This window comes from Mobula hypostoma, chromosome 30, assembly GCF_963921235.1.
Source record: "Mobula hypostoma chromosome 30, sMobHyp1.1, whole genome shotgun sequence".
In the NCBI taxonomy this organism is placed as follows: domain Eukaryota; kingdom Metazoa; phylum Chordata; class Chondrichthyes; order Myliobatiformes; family Myliobatidae; genus Mobula; species Mobula hypostoma.
The window spans coordinates 20901575-20921340 of NC_086126.1; the positions used below are offsets into that span (position 1 = coordinate 20901575).

The 19766-nt window shown below is 47.5% G+C and overlaps 1 protein-coding gene across 1 annotated transcript in view; it reads left to right on the top strand.

Annotated features, from left to right (window-relative positions):
- Nucleotides 1-19766, top strand: part of ppp2r5b (protein phosphatase 2, regulatory subunit B', beta) — a 96093-nt gene that overhangs the window by 36690 nt on the left and 39637 nt on the right. The window contains exon 2 of the mRNA XM_063036448.1: nt 11630-11826. Coding sequence (XP_062892518.1) covers nt 11630-11826 — 197 coding nt within the window. The remainder of the gene's footprint in view (nt 1-11629; nt 11827-19766) is intronic.

Genomic DNA, 19766 nt, shown 5'->3' on the forward strand with positions numbered 1-19766 from the left:
GAGGGGCATTAGTGGAAGTTAGAGAAGTCAATGTTCATGCCATCAGGTTGGAGGCTACCTAGACAGAATATAAAGTGTTGTTCCTCCAACCTGAGTGTGGCTTCATCTTTACAGTAGAGGAAGCCGTGGATAGACATGTCAGAATGGGAATGGGATGTAGAATTAAAATGTGTGGCCACTGGGAGATCCTGCTTTCTCTGGCGGACAGAGCCAGAATTTTCTGTTCTTGTCAGGCCACCGAGAGACATGGATGAGGAAATGCACTTCAAATATTTTTGGATGTTGGCAGGTAGATTTGACGATTTGGTTCATCGTCTCCAACCATTTATTTCGCATCAGTATGCGCACAGTATACTCTGAGACTGGCAATCACCATTCGAGTTTTAGCTTCAGGTGGAGGTCAACAGGCTTTAGCAGCTAGCTCAGGGTCCTCCATAATCTCGGAGGTCTGTAAAGCTTTATGGAAAGCATTGCAGCTGGATGCTACCAAGCGGATCAATCACAGTTTGTTGCGGTCTGCGATGCCGTGACACGTAGTTACATTTTGGGAGAGGTGAGCGTTAGGCTGCGGCGTAGGGTTGGCGTAGAGTACAGCGTAAGGTACACTGCTACGCCGTACCTACGGTGTACATTTGATGCACAAGTATAAATCAGCCTTAAGGTACTGGTCGGAGTATTGTGAGCGGTTTTGGGCCCCTCATTTAAGAAAGGATGTGCTGACATTGGAGAGGGTCTGGAGGAGAATGATTCCAGGAATGAAAGGGTTAACATATGAGGAGTGATTGGATCTCTACTCACTGGAATTTAGACGAGCTCATTGGGGGGGGGGATCTCCTTGAAATCTATTGCATATTGAAAGGCCTAGATAGAGTGTATGTGGAGAGGATGTTTCCTATAGTGGGGGAGTCTAGGATCAGAAGACACAGACAGAGTGGATGTGGAGAGGATATTTCCTATAGTGGGGGAGTCTAGGACCAGAGGACACAGATAGAGTGGACGTGGGGAGGATGTTTCCTACAGTGGGGGAGTCTAGGACCAGAGGACACAGACAGAGTGGATGTGGAGAGGATGTTTCCTGTAGTGGGGGAGTCTCAGACCAGAGGGCACAGATAGAGTGGATGTGGAGAGGATGTTTCCTATAGTGGGGGAGTGTAGGACCAGAGGACACAGACAGAGTGGATGTGGAGAGGATGTTTCCTATAGTGGGGGAGTCTAGGACCAGAGGACACAGATAGAGTGGATGTGGAGAGGATGTTTCCTATGGTGGGGGCGTCTAGGACCAGAGGACACAGATAGAGTGGGTGTGGAGAGGATGTTTCCTATAGTGGGGGAGTCTCAGACCAGAGGGCACAGATAGAGTGGATGTGGAGAGGATGTTTCCTATAGTGGGGGAGTGTAGGACCAGAGGACACAGACAGAGTGGATGTGGAGAGGATGTTTCCTATAGTGGGGGAGTCTAGGACCAGAGGACACAGATAGAGTGGATGTGGAGAGGATGTTTCCTATGGTGGGGTAGTCTCAGACCAGAGGGCACAGATAGAGTGGATGTGTGGGAAGAACTTGAATCCATCTACAATCATCTTGAATGTTATAATGATTTGGAGGATGCAGTGGTTGAAAGCATTGTATGAAGGTCGTCCATTATCGGCACTCGATGTTTGCTCTGATTTTGTTCATTGTGAACACTGGATGTATTCCTCGGTCGATAACTACTACACAGTTTTATGGTACTGCAGTGCTGTTGCTGTTCTGTATTTTGTTTAACTATCTAATTTGTTACTCAGTTTGTCTTTTTTGACTATTTTCATAAAACTTCGGCTAATTGCGCCAACTGCGTTATTGGGCCGAAATGTACTGGTTCTCATGTGTTCCAATTAACTGGAATCCAATGTATATAAAGTAATCTGAATTAATACATTCAATTATAGAGTCCTAGGATCATAGAAAAGTACAGCACATACACAGGCCCTTCTGCCCATCTAGTCTGTGCCAAACCATTTAGACTGCCTACTCCCGTCTCCTGGACCATAGCCCTCCGTACCCCTACCTATCCAAACTTCACTTGAACGTTGAAACTGAACTTGCATGCAGCACCTCCATTGGCAGCTTGTTCCACACTCTGACCACCCTCTGAGTGAAGAAGTTTCCCGTCATTTCTCCTTAAACTTCTCACCTTTCACCCTTACCCATGACCTCTAGTTGTAGTCCCACCCAACCTCAGTATAAAAGCCTGTCCATACCCCTCATAATTTTGCATATCTCTATCAAATCTTCTCTCTATCTTCTACGTTCCAGGGAATGAAGACCTAACCTGTTCAGTCTTTCCATCTAACCCAGGTCCTCCAGTCCCAGCAACACCCTTGTAAATTTTCTCTGTATTCTTTCAACCTGATTTACATCTTTCCTGTAGGTAGGCTACAAAACTGCAAACAATACTCCAAATTAGGCCTCACCAACGTCTTCAACATAACATCCCATCCCATCTCCTGCACTCAATACTTGTTTCATGAAGCTTTCTTCCTGTGACGCCACTTTCAATGAATCTGGTCGCCCCTTTACAGGAAGGATGTAGATGTAGAAGCTGTGGATAAAGTGCAGACGAGATTGGTCACGTTGCTGCCTGGATTCGAAGGCATGTGCTGAAAAGAAAGGTTGGACAAACTCGCTCTGCAAAGTTTCCACAACTTGTGCCCTTCCTGTAATTGGGCAAACAGATCTGCACGCAGCTGGGGGGCTTTGACCCATCTTGGCACCTTTATCGAGAAAGATGAAGATTAGATTTATTTGTCACGTGTACATGAAAACATGCAGTGAAATGGGTCAGTAACCAACACAGTCTGAGGACGTGCTGGGGTAGCCTGCAAGTTTCACCACGCTTCCAGCACCAACATGGCGTGCCCACGGTTTACCAATTCTAACCCGTGTGTCTTCGGAATGTGGGAAGAAATCGGAAGACCTGGAGTAAACTCACATGCCAGTGGGGAGAACATACAAACCCCTTCCTGGGTTAAACTCGCGCACCAATGGGGAGAACATACAAACCCCTTCCTGGGTTAAACTCACACACCAATGGGGAGAACATACAAACCCCTTCCTGGGTTAAACTCACTCACCATTGGGGAGAACATACAAACCCCTTCCTGGGTTAAACTCGCGCGCCATTGGGGAGAACATACAAGCCCCTTCCTGGGTTAAACTCACGCACCAATGGGGAGAACATACAAACCCCTTCCTGGGTTAAACTCACTCACCAATGGGGAGAACATACAAACCCCTTCCTGGGTTAAACTCGTGCACCAATGGGGAGAACATACAAACCCCTTCCTGGGTTAAACTCACGCACCAATGGGGAGAACATACACACCCCTTCCTGGGTTAAACTCGCGCACCAATAGGGAGAACATACAAACCCCTTCCTGGGTTAAACTCGTGCACCAATGGGGAGAACATACAAACCCCTCACTGGGTTAAACTCGCGCACCAATGGGGAGAACATACAAACCCCTTCCTGGGTTAAACTCACTCGCCAATGGGGAGAACATACAAACCCCTTCCTGGGTTAAACTCACTCGCCAATGGGGAGAACATACAAACCCCTTCCTGGGTTAAACTCACTCACCAATGGGGAGAACATACAAACCCATTCCTGGGTTAAACTCGTGCACCAATGGGGAGAACATACAAACCCCTTCCTGGGTTAAACTCACTCGCCAATGGGGAGAACATACAAACCCCTTCCTGGGTTAAACTCACACACCAATGGGGAGAACATACAAACCCCTTCCTGGGTTAAACTTACTCGCCAATGGGGAGAACATACAAACCCCTTCCTGGGTTAAACTCACTCACCATTGGGGAGAACATACAAACCCCTTCCTGGGTTAAACTCGCGCGCCATTGGGGAGAACATACAAACCCCTTCCTGGGTTAAACTCACGCACCAATGGGGAGAACATACAAACCCCTTCCTGGGTTAAACTCACTCACCAATGGGGAGAACATACAAACCCCTTCCTGGGTTAAACTCGTGCACCAATGGGGAGAACATACAAAACCCTTCCTGGGTTAAACTCACGCACCAATGGGGAGAACATACAAACCCCTTCCTGGGTTAAACTCACGCACCAATGGGGAGAACATACAAACCCCTTCCTGGGTTAAACTCACGCACCAATGGGGAGAACATACAAACCCTTTCCTGGGTTAAACTCGCACACCAATGGGGAGAACATACAAACCCCTTCCTGGGTTAAACTCACACACCAATGGGGAGAACATACAAACCCCTTCCTGGGTTAAACTCACGCACCAATGGGGAGAACATACAAACCCCTTCCTGGGTTAAACTCACTCACCAATGGGGAGAACATACAAACCCCTTCCTGGGTTAAACTCGTGCACCAATGGGGAGAACATACAAAACCCTTCCTGGGTTAAACTCACGCACCAATGGGGAGAACATACAAACCCCTTCCTGGGTTAAACTCACTCACCAATGGGGAGAACATACAAACCCCTTCCTGGGTTAAACTCGTGCACCAATGGGGAGAACATACAAAACCCTTCCTGGGTTAAACTCACGCACCAATGGGGAGAACATACAAACCCCTTCCTGGGTTAAACTCACACACCAATGGGGAGAACATACAAACCCCTTCCTGGGTTAAACTTACTCGCCAATGGGGAGAACATACAAACCCCTTCCTGGGTTAAACTCACTCACCATTGGGGAGAACATACAAACCCCTTCCTGGGTTAAACTCGCGCGCCATTGGGGAGAACATACAAACCCCTTCCTGGGTTAAACTCACGCACCAATGGGGAGAACATACAAACCCCTTCCTGGGTTAAACTCACTCACCAATGGGGAGAACATATAAACCCCTTCCTGGGTTAAACTCGTGCACCAATGGGGAGAACATACAAAACCCTTCCTGGGTTAAACTCACGCACCAATGGGGAGAACATACAAACCCCTTCCTGGGTTAAACTCACGCACCAATGGGGAGAACATACAAACCCCTTCCTGGGTTAAACTCACGCACCAATGGGGAGAACATACAAACCCTTTCCTGGGTTAAACTCGCACACCAATGGGGAGAACATACAAACCCCTTCCTGGGTTAAACTCACACACCAATGGGGAGAACATACAAACCCCTTCCTGGGTTAAACTCACGCACCAATGGGGAGAACATACAAACCCCTTCCTGGGTTAAACTCGCGCACCAATGGGGAGAACATACAAACCCCTCACTGGGTTAAACTCGCGCACCAATGGGGAGAACATACAAATTAAACTCACTCGCCAATGGGGAGAACATACAAACCCCTTCCTGGGTTAAACTCACACACCAATGGGGAGAACATACAAACCCCTTCCTGGGTTAAACTTACTCGCCAATGGGGAGAACATACAAACCCCTTCCTGGGTTAAACTCACTCACCATTGGGGAGAACATACAAACCCCTTCCTGGGTTAAACTCGCGCGCCATTGGGGAGAACATACAAACCCCTTCCTGGGTTAAACTCACGCACCAATGGGGAGAACATACAAACCCCTCACTGGGTTAAACTCGCGCACCAATGGGGAGAACATACAAACCCCTTCCTGGGTTAAACTCACACACCAATGGGGAGAACATACAAACCCCTTCCTGGGTTAAACTCACGCACCAATGGGGAGAACATACAAACCCTTCCTGGGTTAAACTCGCGCACCAATGGGGAGAACATACAAACCCCTTCCTGGGTTAAACTCGCGCACCAATGGGGAGAACATACAAACCCTTCCTGACAGTGGCAGGAATTGAGTCTCAGTCAGTGATTGCTGGCGCAAAGTTTAAAAGTTCAAAGCCAGAACAAACAGACTGAGGAACAGCTTCTATCCCAGAGCTGTGGCCTCCATCACACCACTCCCACAGACCAATGACTGAAACTGTGAGCACACACATGCACACAAGCACTCAAATACTTGCACTAACGGCACTTTGTGCATTACTGTGATATTCTGGTGCTCCTGCAACTTATTTTCTGCTACTTATCTATTTAATACTGTTTTTCTATTACTGTCTTGTTTTTATCTACCGCTTTATTTAATTGCCTGAGAGGAAACCAAACAGAGTTTCATTGTACCTATGTATAATGACAATAAAGATCATTAAGTTCAATTCAATTCAATAAATTTATTATCAAAGTACATATACGTCACTGTATACAACCCTGAGGTTCATCTTCCTGGGGGCATACTCAATAAATCCTTTATAGGATAATAACTGTAATAGAAACAATGGAAGACCGCACCAACTTGGGTGTTCAAGCAGTGTGCTAAAGACTACAAACTGTACAAATATAAAAATAAATAATAGTAAATCAATAAACAATAAATATCGAGAACATGAGATGAAAGTGAGTCCATAGGTTGTGGGAATGGTTCAGTGATGGGGCAAGTGAGGTTGAGTGAAGTTATCCCCTCTGCTTCAGGAGCCTGATGGTTGAGGGTAATAACTGTTCCTGAACCTGGTGGTGTGGGACCTGAGGCTCCTGTACCTTCTTCCCGATGGAATCAGTTCAGAGTTGAGGTTATCCCCTCTGGTTCAGGAGCCTGATGGTTGAGGGGTAATAACTGTTCCTGAACCTGGTGGTGTGAGTCCTGAGGCTCCTGTACCTCCTTCCCGATGGAATCAGTTCAGAGTTGAGGTTATCCTCACTGGTTCAGGAACCTGATGGTTGAGGGGTAATAACTGTTCCTGAACCTGGTGGTGTGGGACCTGAGGCTCCTGTACCTCCTTCCCGATGGAATCAGTTCAGAGTTGAGGTTATCCTCACTGGTTCAGGAGCCTGATGGTTGCGGGGTAATAACTGTTCCTGAACCTGGTGGTGTGGGTCCTGAGGCTCCTGTACCTCCTTCCCGATGGAATCAGTTCAGAGCTGAGGTTATCCTCACTGGTTCAGGAGCCTGATGGTTGAGGGGTAATAACTGTTCCTGAACCTGGTGGTGTGGGACCTGAGGCTCCTGTACCTCCTTCCCGATGGAATCAGTTCAGAGTTGAGGTTATCCCCTCTGGTTCAGGAACCTGATGGTTGAGGGGTAATAACTGTTCCTGAACCTGATGGTGTGAGTCCTGAGGCTCCTGTGCCTTCTTCCTGATGGCAGCAGTGAGAAGGGAGCATGTCCTGGGTGGTGGGGGTCCCTGATGATGGGTCCTGCTTTCCTGCGTGTAAATGTGCTCAATGGTGGGGAGGGCTTTATCCACGATGGACTGGGCCGTATCCACTACTTTTTGTAGGATTTTCCATTCAAGGGCATTGGTGTTTCCATGCCAGGCAGCCGGTCAATATACTCTCCACCACACATCTATAGAAGTTAGTCGAAGTTATAGATATCATGCCGAATCTTCACAAGCTTCGAAGGAAGTAGAGACGCTGCCGTGCTTTCTTCATAATTGCACCTGCATGGTGTCCCCAGGACACTGAGGAATTTAAAGTTGCTGGCCCTGTGTACCTCTGATCCAAACGTAAAGTGTTGAGTGAGCCAGCGTGCGACTGTGCTGCCAGCTGTTCTCAACTGGGTCCTGGGTCCTGGGTCCTGTAGGGGTTTCTTGTGCTGGGGTGATGAGAGGCACACGAGCCCTGGGGTCTGTGAGTCAGGATGAGTGGTGGCTAAGGAATTGTGACCTCAGAGCAGTTAGGCCCAAGTCCTGAAGGGGGATGGCCGGGGGGGGGGAGAACCCTGGAGGAGAAAGAGAGTGTAACCTGTGAGTTTGGGGCAGTGGGGTGATGAGGAGGCACAAGTTCCCAGTCGTTCAGGGGAAAGAGATGCTGTGGAAGTTAGTGGGAGTGCTGCAATAATTATGAGAGTCCTAAGTAATGGGTGCTCTGTGAAGCGGGGGGGTGAGATTGTTTGTCTAGGGAGGTGGGAAGGGGTAAAGAAGGGTCAAAGTAGGGACAAGGAAAGAGGGTGCATACTGTAGAATGACCTGAGTGGTAAAGAAAGGGAGAGATTGCATGTGGTATCACTGTTTTTAATGCCATGGACTCCAGGTTGGGAACTCCTGCACTGCGTTTGTGGCTAATGGGTGGGGGAGGTGCGCCCACTCTCGGGTTCATAGTTGGGGAGGGAGGTTTGCAAAGGAAGGGTCTTTGGGTGAGCGGAGCGAAGTTGGGTCAGGTGTTGACGGGGGAGGTGGGGTGGCCAGGTGATGACTCGAGTCTCTGTCTGTCTGGCTGTCGGTTGGAGGTTGGACCACGGCAGTGAAAGGTTTTCTCGGGAGGAATCGACATGGGTTCTGCTGATGTTCTGGCAAGAGGCAGTGGAGCTACGAATAAAGCTGATCACAGTAAGGAACTCTGCATCCTTTGATTTTATACTGTATGGATGAGTAACTCCTTCTCTTCCTGGGCTTCAGAGTGGGTGGACACTGCACTAGTCATTCTGGCAAAGCAGTGTTCGGAGTGCTGGGCCGGATTAGGCCTCTCGATAAATGGGTTGTTTTTCTCAGATTCCATCCAACCTAATGCTTGAACATTTCAAACTTCTGGTAAGATCTCCTCTCCATCTCAATTCCCCCTCCCCTTTATCCCACCAGTGCCATCGCCCCCATCTTCCCCATCTGCCAATCACCCACACATTCCTACTTCTGAGTTCTCCTGTTCACCTCTGTCCCGTTTCTCCATGGCCCATCGTCCTCCCATCAGATTCCATTTGCCCATTAGCTTGCTGGAGGATGACTGGCCAGCCACACTCTCTGCCTACAGAACTGCCCTTTGACCAGGCCGCAGGGGAAACATTAATAAACTTGGTGGGAATGGAATACAATACAAAAACAAAGATATTCCAGTTGGAATATCCTCACTCACCTGCCGATGGATAGCTGTGGGCCCCAAACTCTGGTCATTTCGGATCAGAGGAGTCGTAAACAAAATGTAAACTCTGTTCAACACACTCAGAATGGGGGAGGAACTCAGCAAGCCAGACACTCGACCTGAAATGTCGACTGTTTATTCCCCTCCACACATGCTACCTGACCTGCAGAATCTATTAAGAGCATAGAACATACACTCAGTGGCCACTTTATTAGTTACCTCTTGTCCCTAATAGAGTAGCCACTGCACATATCTCCGTGGCCTTCTGCTGCTGTAGCCCGTCCACTTCAGGGTTCAATGTGTTGTGTGTTCAGAGATGCTCTTCTGCACACCACTGTTGTAACGTGTGGTTATTTGAGTTACTGTCAGCTTGAACCAGTCTGGCCATTCCCCTCTGACCTCTCTCATTCACAAGGTGTTTTCACCCACAGAACTGCCACTCACTGGATGTCTTTATTTTGTTTTTCACAGCATTCGCTGTAAACTCCAGAGCGGGAGTTCCCAGTCTGGGCTCCACGGACCCCTCAGTTAATGGTAGGGGTCCCTGGAACCCCTGCTCCCGAGACAGTTTGTGAAAACCCCAGGGGATCACCAGTTTGTGAGATGATCAAACCAGCCTGTCTAGCACCAACAATCGTTCTAGGGTTAAAGTCACATTTCTTCCCCATTCTGATGTTTGGTCTGAACAACAACTGAACCTCTTGACCATGTCTGCATGCTTTTGTGCATTGAGTAGCTGCTGATTAGCTATTTGCATTAACGAGCAGGTGTACCTAGTAAAGTGGCCACTCAGTGTAAAGCAGTGGCGCAAAATGTTGTGCCTACCCTTACATCCAATAACCCCCCATTTTTCCTACATCCACGGTCTTGTACATCCTCTGTGTATAACCAGTTATTTTTATTTTCACTGTCTCAGTTTTCTCTCTCTCTCTCTCTCTCTCTTCTTCCTTCTCCAAAGAAGGTGACACTCTCTTTTGTACTTGATGTGATTGGGCTCGACGCCCGTTGTTGTTTTGGTCAGGATCTAGTTCTGGCGACTCAATTAAAAATCCCCTCAAGTTTCCCATGGAAAACAATTCCAGCCTGGACTCTCTCACCTGAGTAACCCTCCTGGCCGGGTAGCAGCCTAGTAGATCCCTCTGCACCCCCTCTCATGTTATCCGCTCTGTCATGAACCAGAATTCGACTCGGCACTCCAGATTTTAGTAGTACAGTTGCAGCAGAATCTGAATGAGGGAAGACATGGTTTTGGAGTCACAGAGCACTATGGTACAGAAACATCTAACCTGTGGCGACCTGGTCTTCCGCCTAGTCCCGTTGACTGCACCCAGACCATAGTCCTCCACGCTCCTCCCTTCCATGTACCTATCCAAACTTCTCTTCAATGTTGAAATCAAATCCACATCCACCACTTCTACACTCTGACCATCCTCTGAGTGAAGATGTCCCCTTAAACGTTTCACCTTTCACCCTTAACCCATGACCTCCATTTGTAGTCTCACCTGACCTCAGTGGAAAAAGCTTTGCTTGCATTTACCCTATCTATACCCCTCATCATTTTGTATACCTCTATCAAATCTCTCAATCTTCTACGCTCCAAGAAATAAAGTCCTAAACTATTCAATCTTTCCTTATAACTCAGGTCCTCCAGTCCTGGCAACATCCTTGTAAATATTCTCTGTGTTCTTTCAATCTAATTTACATCTTTCCTGTAGGTAGAGTACTGTCAAAACTCTTAGGCACATATATATAGTTTCGGTGCCTAGGATATTTGTACAGTACTGTAATAATTTTATATATATTGCACTGTACTTCCACAAAAAAAAAACAAATTTCCTGACACGTGAGTGATGATAAACCTGATTCTGATATGGGTCTCTATTGTGGACTGAGAGTGGGAAGGGGGCAGGGAAAGGGGAATCATGGTTGGGGAAAGGGAGAGGGGAGGGAGTGGGAAGCACCAGAGAGACGTTCTGTAATGATCAGTAAACCAATTGTTTGGAATCAAATGACCTTGCCTGGTATCTAAGGGCTGGGGGTGTGTGCACCTGTGCCACCCCACCCTCACCATTCTCAACATTCTTTGTTCCTGCCCGATGTACAAACTCACTCTCAGCTCCATGTTGACAAATACATTACTGTGCAAAAGTCTTATATGTGTCGAAGTTTTTTGCACAATACTGTATATAGGACAATACCCTGTAATTAATTATGTGTTAATGAATATAATCCATAAATTTTTTGAATAATAAACATACCTTTACTTTGAAACGTTTTGGACTTTCATTGTATTTACATTGTCGGTGTTTCAAGTTACAACACTGTTACAAATTGTAAAATAAACACAGAATGGAAGTCGGTAGCTCATTGTTAATAAACCGCCGGCCTGGTGAACACCGACGCCATCTAGTCAAAACATTTTATTTCATTTTATTTTTGCCATTGTGCCTGTGGGTTGTTTTGACTGCTTGACATTGTTTACTTGTGAGTTATGGGTTTTTTTGATGTGAAAAATTCTATATTCTGACTTCTTTGGTAAGTAATCTTTCAAAAAAATTGTAATCTAATAAGAATTCTTAATTAGGAACTTGTTAGAATTTAAGGTTTCGCAAAGTTTCCAGGCCATGTAAAAATTTCCTGCTCAGAGCAATGGTTGGTCTGTGCGGCTGTAAAAACACGTTAGAGGGAATTTTGCGTATGATACTGTACCATGGTGATTCCCTTCCTTACCCGCTCCTCCTCCTTTACGTCTCCACTCTGCAGATGCCCCGGTTTCCGAGCTGCATGACCTCTTCTGCAAGAAGCTGCAGCAGTGCTGCACCATCTTTGATTTCATGGACTGCGTCGCCGACTTGAAGGGCAAAGAGATCAAGCGGGCGGCCCTCAACGAGCTGGTGGAGTGCATCGCCACGGGTCGAGGGCTGCTCATCGAGCCCATCTACCCCGAGATCATGAAGATGGTGAGTGAGTCTAGAGGCTTCTTTCCTACACCGCCTTTCTGTCTGTGCAGGTCAGTCACGTTCTCTGTGTGCTCATGTTCTGTGGGACCTTGCTAGACATTCAAAATCCAAGTAAAGTCATTATCAAAGTACACGTATATCACCATATGCAACCCTGAGATTCATTTTCTTGTGGGCATCCTCAATAAACCTATAGATTAATAGCTATAACAGAACCAATGAAAGGTTCGGCCCGCGACAGTGCTGTCACCAGCAAACTACAATATGACATTGGAGCTGTGCTTAGCCACACAGTCATACGTGCAAAGCAAATTAGAGCAGGGGGCTGAACACACAGCCTTGTGCTGGTGGAGGTGCTGTTGCCAATCTGAACTAACTGGGTGGTCTAGGAGTAACCCCACAGGAGAGAATGACCATAGTGGGGCAGATTGAGAGTGAGGTGTACATGAAAGCTCTACGCTGTACGCTGTTAGATTGATAATGGTCTGTATTCCTCTTGGAAGACCATTGTATTTCGGTTGGCGCGTGCGCGTGGCCAAGTGGTTAAGGCGTCGGTCTAGTGATCTGAAGGTCGCTAGTTTGAGCCTCAGCTGAGGCAGCGTGTTGTGTCCTTGAGCAAGGCACTTAACCACACATTGCTCTGCGACGACACCGGTGCCAAGCTGTATGGGTCCTAATGCCCTTCCCTTGGACAACATCGGTGGCGTGGAGAGGGGAGACTTGCAGCATGGGCAACTGCTGGTCTTCCATACAACCTTGCCCAGGCCTGCGCCCTGGAAACCTTCCAAGGCGCAAATCTATGGTCTCATGAGACTAACGGATGCTTTATTCTGCTATAAGATCTCCCCTCATTCTCCTGCACTTGATGAAATAAAGTGCTAACCTTAAAGTTCAAAGTGAGGTGAGATCCTCTGTCAGTCAGAATTGACTATGGGTGTTGTGTTCTAGCTGTCTAGATACACAAGCCTGGGCAGTACGATATGGAGAGCAAACTGTTGCCCATGTAGCAAGCTCCCTCTCTCCACGCAGCTGATGAACCCAAAGGAACGGCAGAGACCAATACAGTTTGGTACCAGCAGCATCGCAGGAGTTGCCAGTCAGCGTTGAACTCAATGTGGGACTGCCTTAGGGAATCCAGCTCTGGATTTTCCCTCGGGGTTTACTCTCGAAGCCTCCCCCGTGAGTGGGTATCACTGCAAGGCAGCGGAGGTTTGAGTTCAGAGCTTGCCTTCTTCGAGATGATCTGTTAACCATTGCTAACGAGCCCTGTCCATCTCAAGTGACTGGTTTTAAGGCACCAGTAACCCACCTTTGCCCCTTCTCCTGCTGTTCTGCCGGGCTTAGTGGCTAAGCCACACGTGTAGACCAGGAGCTGGACTTGGTTGTCAGAAGCTATTAGAGACACACGCCATTGGGAGCATTTAATAGGTAGTGGGAGCTTGTCCCCATTTCTACCCCTAGCTATAACAACTTTAAGGAACCTTAAAGTTGAAAGTAAGAAGGCCAAATACCTGGAGCTGGTAGAGCAGTGCCAGAGACAGGGCTGGAGGGCACGATGTGAGGTGGGTGTGGAGGTTTTGCTGGTTCTCACTCTGCAGAACCTACTCTCTCCTTAGTATGGGGCTGCAAAGAAAAGAACCATCGGGACCCTCACAGGGGCTGCTGAGCGAGCCTCCACATGGCTTTGGGTCAAGAGGTGTGACCCGTGGACCAGTGCTGCTGGGCACAAGCTGGGGCCTGATCAACTGGGTCACCTGGGTGAGGGTGGCTGATGTTGAAAGACCCGAAACCCAATGACTCCCAGGTTACGTCACTGATGATCAGTCCTAGCGCATCCCAAGATGGGTCTCAGCATCATTAGCAAAGAACATATGTGCCACCATACACAACCCTGAGATTCGTGTTCTCGGGATCATTCACAGTAAACACAAAGAAGCAAAAATAAGCAGTAAGTATCAAGAGCATAAGATGAAGAGTCTTTGACAGTGAGTGCATAGGTTCAGTGCTGGTGAGTGAAGATACTCAGGAGATATTCTAAGAGATTTCCCTAGAACTCAGATCCATAAATCCCAGCGACGTCCTTGTAAATTTTCTCAGCACCCTTTCAATCTTATTGATTTCTTCCCTGAAGGAAGACAGTGCAGAATATTATGTTACAGTTACAGACAAAGCACATTGCAGTAATCACATTGAAGTAGATTAGGAGCTTGAGGGTTTATCTTTTAGCCTGTGAGAGGTTTGCTGAAGAATCTAAATGGCGTGATACAAGTTGCCCTTGGGTCTGGTGGTAAATGCTGTCAGGCTTTTTTCATCTGCCAGAGGGTGGGGATGGGGGAGAAGAGCAAATGTCCACGGTGGGGAGGGGGCTCTCATTATGTTGGCTGCTTTCCAGAGGCAGGCAGCAGGAAGGTAGACGGAGTCATGGGAGAGGAGGCTGGTTTGCGTGAGGGACTGAGCTGTGTCCACCACTCCCTGCGGTTTCCTGTGATCTGGGGCAGGACACTTTCTGTACTGATCTGTGATACATCTGGATAGGATACTTCCTGCAGAACTTGGGTGCCTGAGAATTTTGCACAGTACTGTTTTAGTCAACATGGAGTGGAGAGCAAGTTTGTGAATCTGACGGGAGCAAAGGATGTGGGGAATGGTTAGGGTGGAGTGCTGCGGGAGAGGTGTGGGACAGGTGGCAAAGAAGGAGTGTCAGGGATTGGGGGGGGGGGCGGAGGTGGAGCAGGTACAGACACACCCAGCTCTGAGACACTTGATCCCAAACAATTGGTTTATCGATCATTACAGAATGTCTCTCTGGTCCTTACCACTCCCTCCCTCTCCCCCTCCCCACTCCCTCCCCTCTCCCTTCCCCTTTTCCAGACCATGATTCCCCTCTCTCTGCCCCCTTCCCAATCTCAGTCCACAACAGAGACCCATATCAGAATCAGGTTTATCATCACTCACAGCAGTACAGTGCAATACATAAAATTCCTACAGGACTGTGCACCCTAGCAATATACAATTGCAAGAAAAAGTTTGTGAGCTCTTTGCAGTTGCCTGGCTTTCTGCATTAATTACTCATAAAATGTGGTCTGATCTTCATTTAACTCACGATAATAGACAAACACAATCTGCCTACACTAATATCACAGTTGTACTTTTCATGTCTTTATTGAACATGTTTAATTATTCATAATCTAGGCTGGAAAAAGTATGTGAACCCTTGTATTTAATAACTGGTAGAACCTCCTTTAGCAGCAACAACCTCCACCAAACGTTTCCGGTAGGTGTTGAACAGACTTGCACAACGGTGAGGAGGAACTTTAGACCATTCCTCCATACAAAACTGTTTCAGTTCATCAATATTTCTGGGATACCTTACATGAACATGCTGTTGTGTGCTGGGGCAGCAGGCTGAGGGTAGCAGACACCAACAGAATCAACAAACTCATTCGTAAGGCCAGTGATGTTGTGGGGATGGAACTGGACTCTCTGACGGTGGTGTCTGAAAAGAGGATGCTGTCCAAGTTGCATGCCGTCGTGGACAATGTCTCCCATCTACGACATAATGTACTGGTTGGGCACGGGAGTACATTCAGCCAGAGACTCATTCCACCGAGATGCAACACTGAGCGTCATAGAAAGTCATTCCTGCCATGGCTATCAAACTTTACAGCTCCTCCCTTGGTGGGTCAGACACCCTGAGCCAATAGGCTGGTCCTGGACTTATTTCCTGCATAAATAATTCACATATTACTATTTAACTATTTATGGTTTTATTACTATTTATTATTTATGGTGCAACTGTAACAAAAACCAATTTCCCCCGGGATCAATAAAGTATGACTAATACTATGACTATGAACAACTCTCCTCAGAACATGCCACAGCATCTCAATCGGGGTAGGATCTGGACTCTGAATTGGCCATTCCAAAACACAAATTTTCTTCTTTTTAAACCATTCTGTTGTTGATTTACTCTTGTGTTTCAGGTCAATGTCTTGTTGCATCATCCAACTTTTATTAATCTTCAGGTGACGGACCCCAACTCTGGCATTCTCCTGTAAAATGTCAATATAATTTTTGAATTAATTGTTCCCTCTATGATTGCAAATTGTCCAGGCCCTAAGGTAGCAAACCACCCCCAAACCATGATGCTCCTTCACAGTTGGGATGAGGTTTTGGTGTTGGTGTGCAGTACCTATTTTGCTCCAGAGCAGTGTGCATTTCTGCCAAGTTCAACTTCTGTTTCATCTGTCAACGGAACATTGTTCCAGAAGCATTGTGGAACATCCAGGTGGTCTTTTGCAAATTTGAGACATGCAGCAATGTTATTTTTGGAGAGCATTGGTGTCCTTCCATGAACACCATCCTTGTTCAGTATTTTTCTTATTAGTGGACACGTACAGAGACTTCAGCAAGTTCTAGAGATTTCTGCAGGTCTTTTGTTGTTATCTTGGGTTCTCTTTTTCATCTCCCTCAGCATTGCACGTTGTGCTCTTGGTGTGATCTTTGCAGGACGCCCACTCCTACGGAGAGTAGCAACAGTACTGAGTTAACTCCATTTGTAGACAATGTCTCTAACTGTGGCCTGATGACCACTCAGATCTTTAGAAATGTTTTTGTAGCCTTTTCCAGCTTCGTGCATCTGTACAATTCTTCTTCTAAGGTCCTCTGAAAGTTGTTTTGATTGAGGTATGGTGCACATAAACATCTTTCTTGAGAAGAGCAGGCTCTGTCAGTAAGCTGACTTTGTGTGTCTTTTTTTTATAGGGCTGGGCACCTTTACAACCCACACCTCCAATCTCACCTCATTGATTGGAACACCTGACTCTCATAGAAGGATCACACCAGCGGTTCACGTACTTCGTTGAACCTAGACTGTGATTGTTTAAATGGTGTTCTCAGTATTGACAAGAAGTTGTTCAATTGTTTGTGTGTTATTAGTGTGGGCAGATGTATTGTGACTTAGATGAAGATCAGACCACATTTTATGAGTAATTAATGCAGAAAACCAGATAATTGCAAAGGGTTCACAAACTTGTTCATGGGTTCATTGTCAGTTCTGATACCCGATGGCGGAGGGGAAGGAGCTGTTCCTGAAGTATTTAGTGTGCATCTTCAGGCTCCTGTACCTCCTCCCTGATGGTAGCAATGAGGAGAGAGCACGTCCTGGGTGATGGGGGTCCTTAATGATGAATGCCACCTTTTGAAGACGTCCTGGATGCTGGGGAGGCTGGTGCCGATGATGGAGCTGACTGAGTTTACAACTTTCTGCATCTCATTTCGATCCTGTGCAGTGTCCCCTCCCAACCCCATACCAGACTGTGATGCAGCCAGTTAAGATGCTCTCTGCAGTATATCTGCACACAATACTCTGCTTAGAAATTGGGACATAGCTAAAGACAGAAACCAAAGATTGATCTGTCCTCAGGTTGGAAAACCATGCATCTTGGACTCTGTGACATTGGGCATGACAGGAACTTCCTGTTAGGATATGGTGGAGAAAGCTAGTGGGCTTTTTGAGATTTGACTGTTGGTGATTACGAAATCAGTGGTTGACACTGCTGCTCTCACTGTTCCTTGTAAGCTGTACGGGCATTCAGTCGCACAGTAACCAAAGTTCTCCCGCGCGTACAACCTTGGTTGCTGCGCAGCTGGAAATTTCTTTTATATCATGTTAATATAATTCTGAAACAACAGTACTGTGCAAAAGTCTTAGGCACTATAGGAAACATCCTCTCCACATCCACTCTATCTGTGTCCTCTGGTCCTAGACTCCCCCACTGTAGGAAACATCCTCTCCACATCCACTCTATCTGTGTCCTCTGGTCCTAGACTCCCCCACTATAGGAAACATCCTCTCCACATCCACTCTATCTGTGTCCTCTGGTCTGAGACTCCCCCACTATAGGAAACATCCTCTCCACATCCTCTCTATCTGTGTCCTCTGGTCCTAGGCTCCCCCACTATAGGAAACATCCTCTCCACATCCACTCTATCTGTGTCCTCTGGTCTGAGACTCCCCAACTATAGGAAACATCCTCTCCACATCCACTCTATCTGTGCCCTCTGGTCCTAGACTCCCCCACTATGGGAAATAGTTCCCCCCCCCCACCCCACCACCACGTCCACTCTACGCCGGGGTTCCCAACTTTTTTAAGCCATGGACCCCAGGTTGGGAACCTCTGCTCTGGGCCCTTCAGTATTCGATAGGTTTCCATAAGAACCTCCCTACTTCCTCACAATTCCAGCGAGCACAGGCCTGGAGCCATTATCACTCCCCACGTTATCGCTGAGTTTCTCTGCTCAGTAACCTCCGCTCTTTTACCTTGAAGCCCATAAATACCCGAGCTTCCTCGTGGCTTCTCTGTGGTTCAGTGATGTAATGTCTGTTTTCACCCAGGACCCACGCCCTTGGAGTGTCACTGTCAGCCAGGTTCTGTGTAACAGGTTGTGGATGGGGACAGGAGTCTGACAAATGAAGGCAGACCTCCAGTCAGATGTCCCATCAAGTTTTGTAACTGGGTGCGGCCTGGCATACCTTCATTCCCCGAGGGGGAATGGGTTGCGTGCTCAGACTCATTGCATTGTTGCTTCGCCCACGTTGGGTGTGTGTGTAGTCAGGACCTGTCCCCATACCAAGGCAGATGCAAACATGTTCCTCGCAGGAAGGAGGTCTTAGTGATGCATGGTTGAGCAGGGCTGACTGAGCCAAGAAGAAAGGTGGAAGATCAGGAGATACAGGAGTATATGCAGCCCATTAAATCATGGCTGTTATTTTTCGCCCCATTCTCCTGCATTCTCCCCATAACCTTTAGTCTTCTTATCAAGCATGAACTGATCAATCTCTGCCTGAGGTACAACCAATGCTGTCTGTGGCAACAAATTCCACGGATTCACCAACCTCTGCCTAAAGAAATTCCTTCACATCTCAGTTCTAAAGGAATGTCCTCCCAAACTGAGACTGTGTCCTCTGGTCCTAGACTACCCCACTAGAGGAAACATCCTCTCCACATCCACTCTATCTGTGTCCTCTGGTCCTAGACTCCCCCACTATAGGAAACATCCTCTCCACATCCACTCTATCTGTGTCCTCTGGTCCTAGACTCCCCCACTACAGGAAACATCCTCTCCACATCCACTCTATCTGTGTCCCCTGGTCCTAGACTCCCCCACTACAGGAAACATCCTCTCCACATCCACTCTATCTGTGTCCCCTGGTCCTAGACTCCCCCATTATAGGAAACATCCTCTCCACATCCACTCTATCTGTGTCCTCTGGTCCTAGACTCCCCCACTATAGGAAACATCCTCTCCACATCCACTCTATCTGTGTCCTCTGGTCCTAGACTCCCCCACTACAGGAAACATCCTCTCCACATCCACTCTATCTGTGTCCCCTGGTCCTAGACTCCCCCATTATAGGAAACATCCTCTCCACATCCACTCTATCTGTGTCCCCTGGTCCTAGACTCCCCCATTATAGGAAACATCCTCTCCACATCCACTCTATCTGTGTCCTCTGGTCCTAGACTCCCCCACTATAGGAAACATCCTCTCCACATCCACTCTATCTGTGTCCTCTGGTCCTAGACTCCCCCACTACAGGAAACATCCTCTCCACATCCACTCTATCTGTGTCCCCTGGTCCTAGACTCCCCCATTATAGGAAACATCCTCTCCACATCCACTCTATCTGTGTCCTCTGGTCCTAGACTCCCCCACTATAGGAAACATCCTCTCCACATCCACTCTATCTGTGTCCCCTGGTCCTAGACTCCCCCATTATAGGAAACATCCTCTCCACATCCACTCTATCTGTGTCCTCTGGTCCTAGACTCCCCCACTACAGGAAACATCCTCTCCACATCCACTCTATCTGTGTCCCCTGGTCCTAGACTCCCCCATTATAGGAAACATCCTCTCCACATCCACTCTATCTGTGT